The sequence below is a fragment of the Condylura cristata genome, unplaced genomic scaffold, assembly GCF_000260355.1.
Source record: "Condylura cristata isolate star-nosed mole 26May11 unplaced genomic scaffold, ConCri1.0 scaffold00008, whole genome shotgun sequence".
Taxonomy (NCBI): domain Eukaryota; kingdom Metazoa; phylum Chordata; class Mammalia; order Eulipotyphla; family Talpidae; genus Condylura; species Condylura cristata.
The window spans coordinates 17,770,108-17,782,591 of record NW_004567109.1 but is presented as its reverse complement, the minus strand read 5'-3'; the positions used below and the strand labels follow the sequence as shown (position 1 = coordinate 17,782,591).

General features: G+C 38.6%; 1 protein-coding gene across 3 annotated transcripts in view; it reads left to right on the top strand.

Annotated features, from left to right (window-relative positions):
• Positions 1–242: 242 nt before the first annotated feature.
• The window catches only part of ZMYM6 (zinc finger, MYM-type 6), a 36,538-nt gene continuing 24,296 nt past the window's right edge, over positions 243–12,484 (top strand). For 2 of the 3 annotated variants that reach the window (XM_004678775.2, XM_012722728.1), the window contains exons 1-4: positions 416–498; positions 1,352–1,519; positions 9,473–9,557; positions 9,998–10,247. In XM_004678775.2, the coding sequence (XP_004678832.1) occupies positions 1,427–1,519; positions 9,473–9,557; positions 9,998–10,247 (428 nt within the window). In that variant the 5' untranslated portion in view covers positions 416–498; positions 1,352–1,426. Of the gene's footprint in view, positions 293–415; positions 499–1,351; positions 1,520–9,472; positions 9,558–9,997; positions 10,248–12,484 lie in introns of those variants that run through there. The other variant, XM_012722727.1, reaches the window with a different exon arrangement.

Genomic DNA, 12,484 nt, shown 5'->3' with positions numbered 1-12,484 from the left:
CTAGCTCCTTTCTCTACCTTCTCACAATTAAGGCTCAGGCTCTTTAAGAAAGCAACCATGATTGAGGAAAGAGGAATGCTGGGAAGCCGCACTCAGCTCTTGCGGAGCACGACGGGGAAAGAGGGCGGAGACAAGGGTTGGGCATGCGCGTGGCTGCCGGTGTGGTGTTGGGTTGATTCAGGCGGAAGAACCCCACTAAGAGCAAATAACCCTTGTCTTGACGCTGGGGTCTTGGGACGTGTTCCTTCTGTCCCATTGGGTATTTCCCAGGTGGCAGGAAGGGGACTGGAAGGTGAGCGCCTCAGGCGAGAGCAGGAGGGGCCGCGAGGGGCAGGGCAGAGGCCGGCACACGTGACTAGGCGGGCGGGGGCGGGGGCTGCACCCGGCAGGCTGTGCGGCTGATGCTGACCGGCTGCTGATTTCCCCGCAGTGACGCGCTCCTAGGCATTTGCGGTTCCGTTCTAGTCCTCTGATACAGCGTTGCTGCGTTTCTACTAGGTGACGGACGTGGACAATATTGTTGGGGACGAGACTTTTGGCGCAATGCGATACTGGAGGAAGGAGCGCCCATAGATTGTTGTAACTGGGGCAAGGGGTCAGGAGTTCTTCTTTCACAGGGGATTTTAAACCAGCTGCCTGTTTCTGTGCAGGTTTTATTATTTGGATAAAGACAACTTTAGGGAGTTTTTTATTCATTCTTCGGATTTACTGTGTCCTTTTTATACGTTTACTCTTGGAGGGGGAGAACTCTGCTCAACAGCTAATCGAGTTTCTTGTTTACAGGAATGCTGTTGTGAAGCAAAGCTCACAGGGGTTCATTCCTGGGTGGCCCCCCTAACCCCCCTTGAAAAGAACTTGAAAGGAGCAGGCATCCGTGTGATTCACTCTTGACAGCATCTTTAGTGCGAATCTATCTTAGGGGCCTATGGAAGCCACTAGTGAAAGCTGTTAGGAATGGGGGTGGGGGCTTGGTTATGCCCCAATCTGAAAAATTAAAATTGAGGCGGGCTTACAAGTACTCAACCTCACAGAGTCAAACTATTTGAACCCTTTCTTCTAACTTGGTGGTTTTTCCCCACTTCTGCTAGTCCAACTCCCTTAGTGAATTTCAATATATAAAAGACCAGAGTGTGTGTTTTAAAGCTATTGGGGAAGTGGGAGCTCTTTCCGGAAGACTTCTTAACTGAAGCTGGCAAGGAAGCAGAGGACAGAAGAAAGGAGCATAGTGAGGCCTCAGAGGAGTTGTCTTTTCAATAAGCACTCCTAAGGCCTCTGCTCAACACAAAGCTTTGTAGACAAATGTAAAAAAACCAAACCAATCAGATTACCAATCCTCTATGTTGTGTTTTAGGAGTCCAGCTAGCCATTATCAAGAAGAAAAGTTTTAGTTTTAGACTGGGTATTAACCTCTACATAAAAAATTAGAATGAAGGAACCTTTGGATGGTGAATGTGGCAAAGCAATGGCACCGCAGCAGGGGCTTCTGGACAAAATTAAAGAAGAACCGGATAATGTTCAAGTAAGCATTTCATCTTTACTTAGATTTTCTGTTCCTTCTTTTCTATCAGATGAGCTCAACTTTTTAGTTAGGCAGTTTTGGGGGAAACGTCCCCCACCCCCTACCCCCAGTTAGATTGGTAAATAATCCCCACCCCCCAGTAAAAAAGATACTGTTGTGTGTGTATTTCTTTTTGTAAAAGTGAAGTAATATGCATTACCACTTTCCCTTCGTGGTGTCTTGTATCTGGTAGTTTTTTCTCTTGTATCTGATAGTGTTTTCCTTTTTTCTGTATTTGTGGTCTACTCTGTACCAGGCTCTGGGAATGTAGGAGTGAGCACAGTCAATTTAAGGCTCTCTCTTGGCAGAGTTTTTAAGTTAGCAAGGGAGATATTACACAAGTAATTGGTTAAAAACATAGTTATGACAAGTGATTTGGGAGAAAAGCCTAAAATGAAGGACCAGACCTAGTTTTGAAGGAGAAGCAAGGGCTGCGTAGACTGTAGTAAGGCTAGCCAAGGGAAAGCTTCCCTAGGGGAATCTTCATAAGCTGAATTTGAAGCTGTGAAGAATGAATTGACCCGGCCAAGGTACAGAGATGAATGTTCCCAACAGAGACATTTGCATATAAGAAAGCACTGGAGTTGGAAAGGTGCATGGCTTTTGAAGAACTGCAAGACCAATGGGCCTGGAATAGAAATGTAAAAATAGTAACAACAATACTAATACATATTTTTGGTTTTCTTTAAGATTTATTTATTTATGCATACAAGAACTGGGGTGTAGGCCAGAGGTGCTGGGGTGAGAGGATTCAACAGAGACAGAATGGGGAGCAGAACAGTCCTAACTACTTAAATACACTGCTGAGGGGAGCGGTGTATTTCACTTTCTGCTTCAAGCTACCTACAGAGCCTTATCCTATAAGTTAATATTGTAGGCCCTGGATTTGAATCCAGGTTTGCCATTAAAGACCTGTGATCTATGTTAAACTGCTTGACCTCTTTTCACTTGACCTGTACAAGTGAAACAGGAGAGGTCTGCAGCGCTAGGTGGGTCAAACTCGTGCTGCAGTGGCTGGGGATAGCTTCATAGTGCTGTGCTTTAACCCCTTGGGCCACCAGGGAGGCCCCAGTACATGGTTTTAATGTGAAATTTATATAATAATAATGTGACATTATCAATAATAACGACTTATTTTTAATACTTATATGTCCTTAGATTGCATCAGACACCATTTTCACAGTCATTACTCCCATTTTACAGATAAGGACACTAAAATACAAAGAGGTCAAGCAGTTTAACACAGATCACAGGTCTTTAATGGCAAACCTGGATTCAAATCCAGGGCCTACACTATTAACGTATAGGATAAGGCTCTGTAGGTAGCTTGAAGCAGGACTTGTGATGAATTTTGGCTCTTCTGCTGAGAGCAAAGGGAAACCATTGGAGGGTTTTAAGTGGGCAAGTGTGATAAACGTGCAGTGCTCACTTGGGACCCAGTTTGGCAATCTGTGGAAATTATTGTCAGTTGATCAGTATAACCTGTTAGTTGCTTTGGCAGAAAATACTTTTTTTCTTTTTGGATTGTTGTTTTGCTTCATGTGCAGTAGCGCTGACTTTATTGCATCAGCAAAGCAATGGTATGAAAAATATGGATGATTAATAAAGATAACATTTTATTTCTCAGACCACATGAAAGGTAGTATTATTTTGTCTTACTCATCTGTACTGTGAAGCTTACTGAAGTAGTTTCAGAAGTCACCATTTGCTAAGTTTTGTGATTTTTGCCTTTTTTTTTAAAAGATTTATTTATTTATTCATATAGAACTGGGGTACAGGCCAGAGATGCGGAGGGTGAGAGGATTCACCAGAGACAGAGTGGGGAGCAGAACAGGCAGAAGGACGAAGTACACTGCTGAGGGGAGCAGCGGGCGGGCCAGGAGAGGTCTGCCTCGCCACGTGGACTCCTCCGGGGCAGGCAGGAATCGAACTCATGAGGAAGTGGCCCAAGCTTCGTAGTGCTGTGCTTTAACCCACTGCGCCACCAGGGAGGGCCCGATTTCTGCCTTTTAAAGTACTTTTTTACCCTGTGTCTTCCTTTTCTTCTCTCATTATTCCTTATTTTCACTTTTATGACAGTTTCCTTTTTCTCTCTTTTCGTCCCATTCCCCATAAATCACTGTATACTGATGCCATTATATTCTGTATAGATCTGATGACATTACTGCCTTTAAATACCTGTCCCCTCACTTGTGATTAAGCATAAACCTTTTGGTGTGACATCCAAATTATGTTTAGGCCTTTGTTTCTCTCTCCTGTGTAGCAGTCATCCTTCCCACCTCTTCTAATTGATGCACCTGCAGACTATTTGCATTTTACTCAAATATATAGTCTGTTGAGTTTGATTTCCTTTAGGCATTGCACTTGCCACTTCTCTGTGCAATATTCTAAACAAAAAGTTTACTTTTCTCTTAAGATGTAATGTAGCTGTCACTCAGAATTAACCATTGTCTCATTTTTCTTCTATTGTGTAGTACTTCCACATTTATTGTGACCTCCAGAGGCCAATGAATTTTGTTTTTGCACAAAGTCTTGTCTGAATTCTCAATTCCTGGCACAATGGCTGCTACACAGTACATGCTCAAAGAATTGGAATAAAAGCCTTTGTCTTATAGATGAGGAAACTGAGCCTGAAGGAACAGGTGACTTCACCAAGGTCCAGTGGCAAAATTGGAATACAAAATCAGTTTTTAAATTATACTTTTAATATTTCTTTCATTAGACCTCATCTGTAGTGTATAAATTTAACAGACACTGTGTTGTGAGTCAGTTGAATATTCTTTCTGAATATAAAAATAACTTGCATCGTAAATTTAAGTCCCTAGCCCGGAGGTGATCCACACAGCGCAGCAGACCTCTCCTGTCAGGCCCACTACTCCCCTCAGCAGTGTAGTTTGCCGATCTGCCTATTCTGCTCCCCACTCTGTTTCTGGTGAATCCTCTCACCACCCCTGCACCTCTGGCTTGTCCTCCATTTCTGTATGCATAAATAAATAAAACCTTTAAAAAAATTTAAGTCTCTAGGGGCCTTCTCAGTTCTTTTGGGTTTACATAATTTCACGGTGCATAGGCCATACTTTTTCATGATTAAGAGTGAGAGCTATGATAATAAAAAAGTCTATTGAACAAATAGTATATGCTGGTTTCCATGTTACATTTGAATATTAGAAAATAGGAGACATATTTCGCATATAGTAAAAGTCTGTTCTAGATATTAAAGTTATAGTTGAACTCTCATTCATTGAGTTTTTATTCCTGCTTAATATAATCCATAGCACTTTTTATAAGCAGTTTACTTAAAGACTCCATTTGATGATCACAACCCTACAAGTTAAGAAGTGTTACTATTCCCATTTATATACAGAAGCTGAGACAGAGATAGTAACTTATTAAATTTCTCACAACTAGTAGATGGTTGAACCCAACAATTTTGTTTAGGAACCCAAACTCTTAACCATGGTGCTAAGTTGTGTTAGCTGTTTTGTTTTCACAAAAGCTACAAAGATGAAAACATCAGGCCTCTTTTCTCGAGAAAAGAGATACTGCTAGGGGAGTAAGGTATAGAAATGAGAGAGATAATTACTTATTGGACAACCCTTACGAACTAGTCTAGGAGGCCCTACTTCAGGGAAGAAAGCTAGGAACTGGATTAATGTAGGACTTAAGAGTCTTCAAATTAATCATTCCCCCTACCAGCTACCTCAGATTTTTACCTGGGAACTTAATAGAAATGTGTTTATTCAGCCCTGCTCCACACCTACCAAATCAGAATGTCTGGGACTGAAGCCCAACAACCTGTTGTGACAAGACTCCTAGGGAATTCTGATGCCATTGAATTTGGGAACCATAGACTTTAGGGGTGAATATAAGAGTCAGGGATACTAAAAATGAATGTAATGAATTGAAATAATAAAACCAGAAGACAATGAATGGCATCATTGACGGCGTTAGATGTATCAGAATGACAAGTAAAATGAAGCCTAAAACTGTTTATTGGATTAGCCAACTGTGAGATGATTATCTTTTTTTAAAGATTCATTCATTTATGCATGCTAGAACTGGGGTACAGGCCAGAGGTGCAGAGGAGTTGAGATGATTCACCAGAGACAGTGGGGAGCAGAACAGGCAGATCACTGAAGTACCCTGCTGAGGGGAACAGTGGGACAGACAGATGTCTGCTTTGCCATGTGGGTCAGTTTCCTGGCTGGGGATTGAACTCATGCTGTAGTGGCTGTGGAAAGCTTCACAGTGCAGTGCTTTAACCTCCTGCCATAGGGAGACCCCTCATTGTTCTTTTTTTTTAACGTTTGCTTTCTTTCCTGAGGTATAGTTCCCTAGAATTCCCACCACCAATTCACCTGTGCACCATCACCACAGTCCTTTGTGCTCTTCTCACCTCGTTTTGAGCCCTGTCCCTCCTCCCCTTCAGAATGTCTCTGATTTATAGTTGTCTGTTTATTTTTGCTTTGTTTTGTTGTATATTTTATTGTTATTATTTTTCCCCGATCTCTTATTTCAGAACACTTTTAATTATGTGGGTTGGGAAGGGAAAGTGAGGAAATAAAGAACAGAGTACTTTCTAAATTTAGTTGAAAAGAGATGAGAGGGTCAAAGTTTATAAACTAAAACTGATCCTAACGGAATGGGTTCCTTGTAAACTGAAAGGAGAAAACCAAGATGAAGGTGGAGAGAGGCTGAAGATATGCAAAGGTATTTATGAAATGCTCAACTGAGGTGAGAGGGAAAGGGCTTCTGAATGTAAGCACTCTTTTAGTCATGACTAAGGTTGCATTTTCCTGCAAGATAGGAATCTGCTGATCAGGCTATAAATATGGGGGTGAGAACTGGCATGATGAGAGAGTTCTTACTGCTTTTTTTTTCCTGGTGAAATTGAAATATCACATGTGGGCTTGGTACTGAAACTGACTAGGGAAATGTCACTGGCATATTAGAAAAATATAGCGATTCAGTAATGAGGCAGATTATTTTTTTTATCAGATAGCTAGATAATTATATCCATTTAAGATTTGACCCAGAAGCAGTATAATAACAAATTCATCTCAAGTGTACATGGAACATTCAGCTACTTTACTATATCCTACACCAAAAACAAATCCACCAAGTATAAAACAGTTGAAATCATACAATGTAGGTTTGCCAGTCATAGCAGAAATCAATAAAATGAAGGCTAGTAAAATTAAAAAAATAGAAATAATGCAATATACTTCTAAATTATGATAGAAATTAATGAAATTAAAAGATAATCAATTGAATGAGAAAATTAAGATAACAAAATTGCCAACATTTGTTTTGTAAAGATTTATTTATGCATATAAGAACTAGGGAATAGGCCAGAGGTGTGGGGGATAAGAAGTTTTACCAGAGACAGAGTGGGGAGCAGAAAAGGCAGATGGAGTGAAATACACTATTGAAGAGAGCAGTGGGTAAGATGGGAGAGGTCTGCTGTGCCATGTGGGTCACCTCCCTGGCTGGGGATTGAACTGGTGCTGCAGTGGCTGTGGAGAGCCTCATTGTGCTTTGCTCTAACCCCTTGGGCTACCAGGGAAGCCCCTAATACATAAGTATTTTTGTTTAAGTATTATGTTTAAGAATATCCACTTTGAATTGAATAGACTTGGATTTTGAATTGAATAGACATGGATTTACCCATTGGATAAATATTAATGAAATGGCTTCTTATGAAAATAGTAGGAATTAGCATTTTTGTGTGCATATCGTCTTTTTTTTTTTAAGATTTATTTATTTGTGCATACAGAACTGGGGGTACAGGCCAGAGGCTCAGGGGCAGTGAGAGGCTTCACCAGAGACAGAGTGGGGAGCAGAACAGGCAGATCTACAAAGTACACTGCTGAGGGGAGCAGCGGGCGGGTCAGGAGAGGTCTGCCACGCCATGTGGTCACCTCCGGGGCAGGTGGGAATCGAACTCATGCGGAAGTGGCTTTAGATTCTCAGTGCTGTGCTTTAACCGGCTGCGCCACCAGGGAGGGCCCATGTGATATCATCTTTAACTTTTGGCTAGCTATAAATCATGCCCCATACTTTTTGTATTAAATCATTTGCCCCCTGCTTCCTGTAACAGCCCATACGTTAGATAATATCAGTTTTAGTTTGTAGATAAGGAAATAGAAACTAAAATTAAATTACTTATTGAAGAGCCAAGATCATGTCTGTTTCTGTCTTCTGTCAGAACCCATGGTGTTAAATAGGTTATTACCCAAATAAGTATGAAATGATGATGGTGTATTAGGCCTACAGTATTGGCAGTAGCATGCTTGGTGACATAATGTACATCATGAGATGTGGTAAATTAATGGCAGTGTTTCCTAGTTTTTGGCATTTAGTAGCCCACAGAAATTTCAAAAGCAACTTGACAACTGATATAGCAGTCATTTGCATTGCTACAGAGAGGGAAATTATTCCTAATTCTTTTACCATTCTCTTACTGTTGTTTCAGAATAGTAAGACTTATAAAACCTTTACAGTTTGAAATCCGTCAGGCTGTTTTAACACCAAAATAAATAACTAAAGTGGGGTTTGTTGTGATTTAAGAATAAAGGGACAGTCTTTTTTCAATATAGGTGTATGCATTTTATTTTATTACTATATTTAAAATATTTATTTTGTAGAAGAACTGAGGTGTAGGCCAAAAGTGTTAGAGGTGAAAGGATTCACCACAGAGTGGGGAGCAGAATACATTGGAATACACTGCAAAAGGGAATACGCTGATGAAGGGAGCAGCAGAGACAGGACCGGTATGCTGTGCCACATGTAGGTCAGCTCCCACATGTCACATTGTGGGCTCAAGCTCAGGCCATAGAGGTGATAGTGCTGAGACTTAACTCCTAGGCTACCACAGAGGTCCCGGTGTATGTATTTTAAAGTTAAGTTAAAAGAAAAAGTAAAATTTATTTTTTAAGTATTGTAAAGAGTGTGTTAAGAATAAATTTATTTAGGTGTTCTATATATATATATTTATATATATATATATTTTAAAGATTTATTTATTCGTACAGAACTGGGGTACAGGTCAGAGATGCAGAGGGTGAGAGGATTCACCAGAGACAGAGTGGGGAGCAGAACAGGCAGATCAACAAAGTACACCGCTGAGGGGAGCAGCGGGCAGTCAGGAGAGGTCTGCCTCGTCATGTGGTCACCTCCAGGCAGGCAGGATCCAACTCCCATGCGCAAGTGGTTTAAGCTGCTTTGTGTTGTGCTTTAACACGCTGGCCACCAGGGAGGGCCCGTAGGTGTTCTATATTTTATGTATAATGAGCAGATTGCTCTGAAACTCTTGTGCATTTTCTGCCGTTAATAGATAGGACAACAGTTGGCTAAAATTACTGATTTGATCTTACTATGTAGCTAACAGGTTAAATGCCAAAAAGGTTTTGTTTTAAATTTTAGTTTATGTGAATTGCATATGTCTGCAAAATTCAGAAGGAAATCTCTGCTGTGCAGATTTTGTTAAAAACTTCCAGTATTTCCTGTATCTGTACTTTTACAACTATTTCAATTAAAAAAAAATGGTTAAAAAAATTTACTGATTTGATCCAAACTCAGTTACTCAGAGTTAATTTTATTTGTTGCTTTCTTATGAACCCAGTCTTTTAAATGCTGTATATTAGATGCTGTGTCAAGATTATGTTTGAAAAGTATGTTATAAAACATTGCCCAGTTGTGAGAGATCCTTTTTATAAAGATTAAATCTTGTCTAGTAACTTGTAGATTTTGACATTTCAGGTATTTATCTGGAGATGATCATTATTAGAATATAGAAGAGATAAATGCAACAGAATTATTTTTGCTTGATTTTTCTAGAGTCCTTGGATATACGCTCATCATTTTCCTCTCTCTCTCTCTCTCTCTCTTTTCATTTCCCTCTCTTTCTTTAAGGAATATGGACATACCCAAATATCAAAAACTCAAGAAAGTGAACTGAAAATTAGTGCTGTGTTTTCAGTCAGTGAGAGTCCTCTTGGTAAGAAATAGAACTGCATGAGTTAATAGTTTTTATGTTTTGAAGAATAGAGTTGAAGGAAAGTAGCATCTCTTATAAGTCTTTCTTTTCCTTTAGATAAAGCAAAACTTTTCAAGGGGTGAGTATTATGGGCTTCATGAGTATTTCTAAAAGTGGCACTGAATAAGGGTATATAGGTGCTTATAATGAGACATTTCATGAAATTACTGTTTCAGTTATTAAAAAAAATTTACACACGTATGTATGTGTGCAAGTCATGGTTTATATTGTGAGGTATAGTTCTTACTATGGCTAAAAAGTTTGAAACCCATGGTTTTGGAGTATTTATTACCTCAATATTGACTTCAGACTGAGGAAATTTGTCTTACGAAATAAGAGAATGCATTCCTGTTCATAATAAAGCTGTGTTTTTTTTTTCCTCTTATTTTTTGTTTTTATAGCCCAGCAGTTGACTCCTGGTTTTCAGTTTTCTGTTGCCTCATCTGCTCAAAATATATTGGTTCCTTCAGTTCCGGCTGTTGCTATTCAGGTTTTCTGTACTGGTTGTAAAAAAATACTTTATAAGGGACAAACTGCTTATCATAAGACAGGATCCACTGAGCTCTTTTGTTCCACGCGATGCATCACTGGATATTCCTCACCAGTCTACCTGCCAACTCTTCCCAAGAAAACCTGCACAAACTGCTTGAAGTATAAAATTCTTAATTATAATCCCTTTACTTTATTAGTGTGCATATAGTTCAGTTTAGACATGCTATTGTGACTTTAACACATTCCCATGGGAATAGCTTTTTAGCTAATGGAGAAATTTGAGAAAGTATTGCCTAAAGAAGTTTTTCTATCTCCATTTCTTTAAGTTTTACTCTGGAAAGAAGTAACAAGCCATTGGCAGAACCCCTCATTTGTCCTGTAATTGTAGATAACTACCATTTGCAGTTATTTGTTACCTTGAAACTTTTTCAAGTATAGAATAAAATGATATCATTCTTATGATAATAGTATGTGAAAGTTATTTAATTCTTTGAAAGGTTAAAAAAAAACTGGCTACAAAAATAATGTATTTATTTTTTTAAACTCTTGTGAATTTTTGTTGGGGTCATTGTTGCTTCCAGTAATATGTAGATACAGAGGAAAGTGATATAGTAACAAAAATCATGTGAGCTTTTCTCTTTGTCCATTTGGGAAGGGTTTAGCATTTTTAGCTTATCTCTGTGTGGTCTAATTCCACAAATATAGTGCATTGTCAGTAGTCACTAATCTGGAGTTGGAAAAATTAAGAGCTTAGTTTTAGATAATTTCTCTTTCACTTATTAGCTCTGTGACTTTGGGTTAGATTTGAAACTTTTGTAAATTTCAGTTTCTTCATTGATAAATACTGTCCATTTCCTTGGATTTTAATGAGGCAGTGCTAACGCAGGGCCTACAACACAGAAAATGCTTAGCAAGTGGAACCCTACTATTAATAATAAAATTAATATTGTTAATTTGTTATTGTATATATTTACTATATGATTTATAGGTTCCTATTTTGTTTGTCTTTGGAAATATATGATGGTTATTTAGCTGCTTTGTGTGTTGGCCTTAGGTGTCCAAAAGTAGATACTGCCAAAGTAGAACTAAGTCCCGCTAAAAGGAAAGGGGGATTTTTAAATACTTAAATATTCAAGTTTAGTTTTGTGTAAAAAATGTTTTTTTCATATCTTGCTTTGACTCTTTTATGTCATCTTCATGAAACTTACCTGAAAGATTAAATTTAATTTTCTGTTAAACATATCAAATAATAAAATGAATGAAAATTTAAAGAACATAGCATCACTAGCATAACTTTTACATCCAAATGTATTTCTTAAAAATAGCCCCACTTATCAATGACTTTTTAACACAGTAGTGGTGGTATTCAAAAAACTTTTGTGATCTCTTGATTTAGTATTACCTTCAGAGGCTCTGAAACATTTCTTTAGACTAGGTACAGTGACAAATTTATTGTTTTAGCATAGGTATAATTTTTGCAAATTGCCAAATTAATTGGTGCCTTATCTAACAATTGTAGATGATTAAGCTGAATCATACTGTCAGACATGATATTTGACTATGAAATAAAAATTTCATTTTAATTCTTATGAGTTAAAAGGAATTTGAAAAAATGTTTGAACCAAGTTGTTGGAAAAAGTATGGCTTTTCTAAGCTAAATGTTACATTATAACATTCATTTCAATGCCTCAGGTTTAGAATGCATTTCTACTTATGTGCACAGATTTCCATTACAAAATCATCCTCATTGGTTTACTTGTATATAATGCCACTGGCAGATTCATCTTACTAAATAAAATTCTTTATTCTGCTTTTAGTAGAAAAGTCACTTTTCAAAATTAATACTTCATCTATGTGTAAGCATATCCACTTGGTTCCAGAGATTCACTGTCATTTTTTTTTTTAAGATTTACTTATTTATTCATACAGAGGTGGAGTACAGGCCAGAAGTGCAGGGGTGGTGAGAGGATTCACCAGAGACAGAGTAGGCAGCAGAACAGGCAGATCCACGAGGTACACTGCTGAAGGAGCAGTGGTTGGGTCAGGAGAGGTCTGCTGTGCCATGTGGGTCACCACCAGGGTGGGGATCGAATTCATGCTGAATTGACTTTAGCTTCTCAGTGCTGTGCTTTAATCCACTGTGCCACCAGGAAGGACCCCACTGTCATATTTTTAAGGTTAGGTGAGTTTTAGAAAATTAAAGTACTTTGTTGTATTATTATTATTTTTAAAAGATTCAATTTATGTATTCTTTTTTTAAAAAAGATTTTAATTATGTACCTGGGGTACAGGCCAGAGGTGCAGGAATGATGAGAGTATTTACCAGAGACATAGTAGGGAGCAGAACAAACAGACTGATAAAGTACTTTGCTGAGGGGGAGCAGTGGGGAGACAGG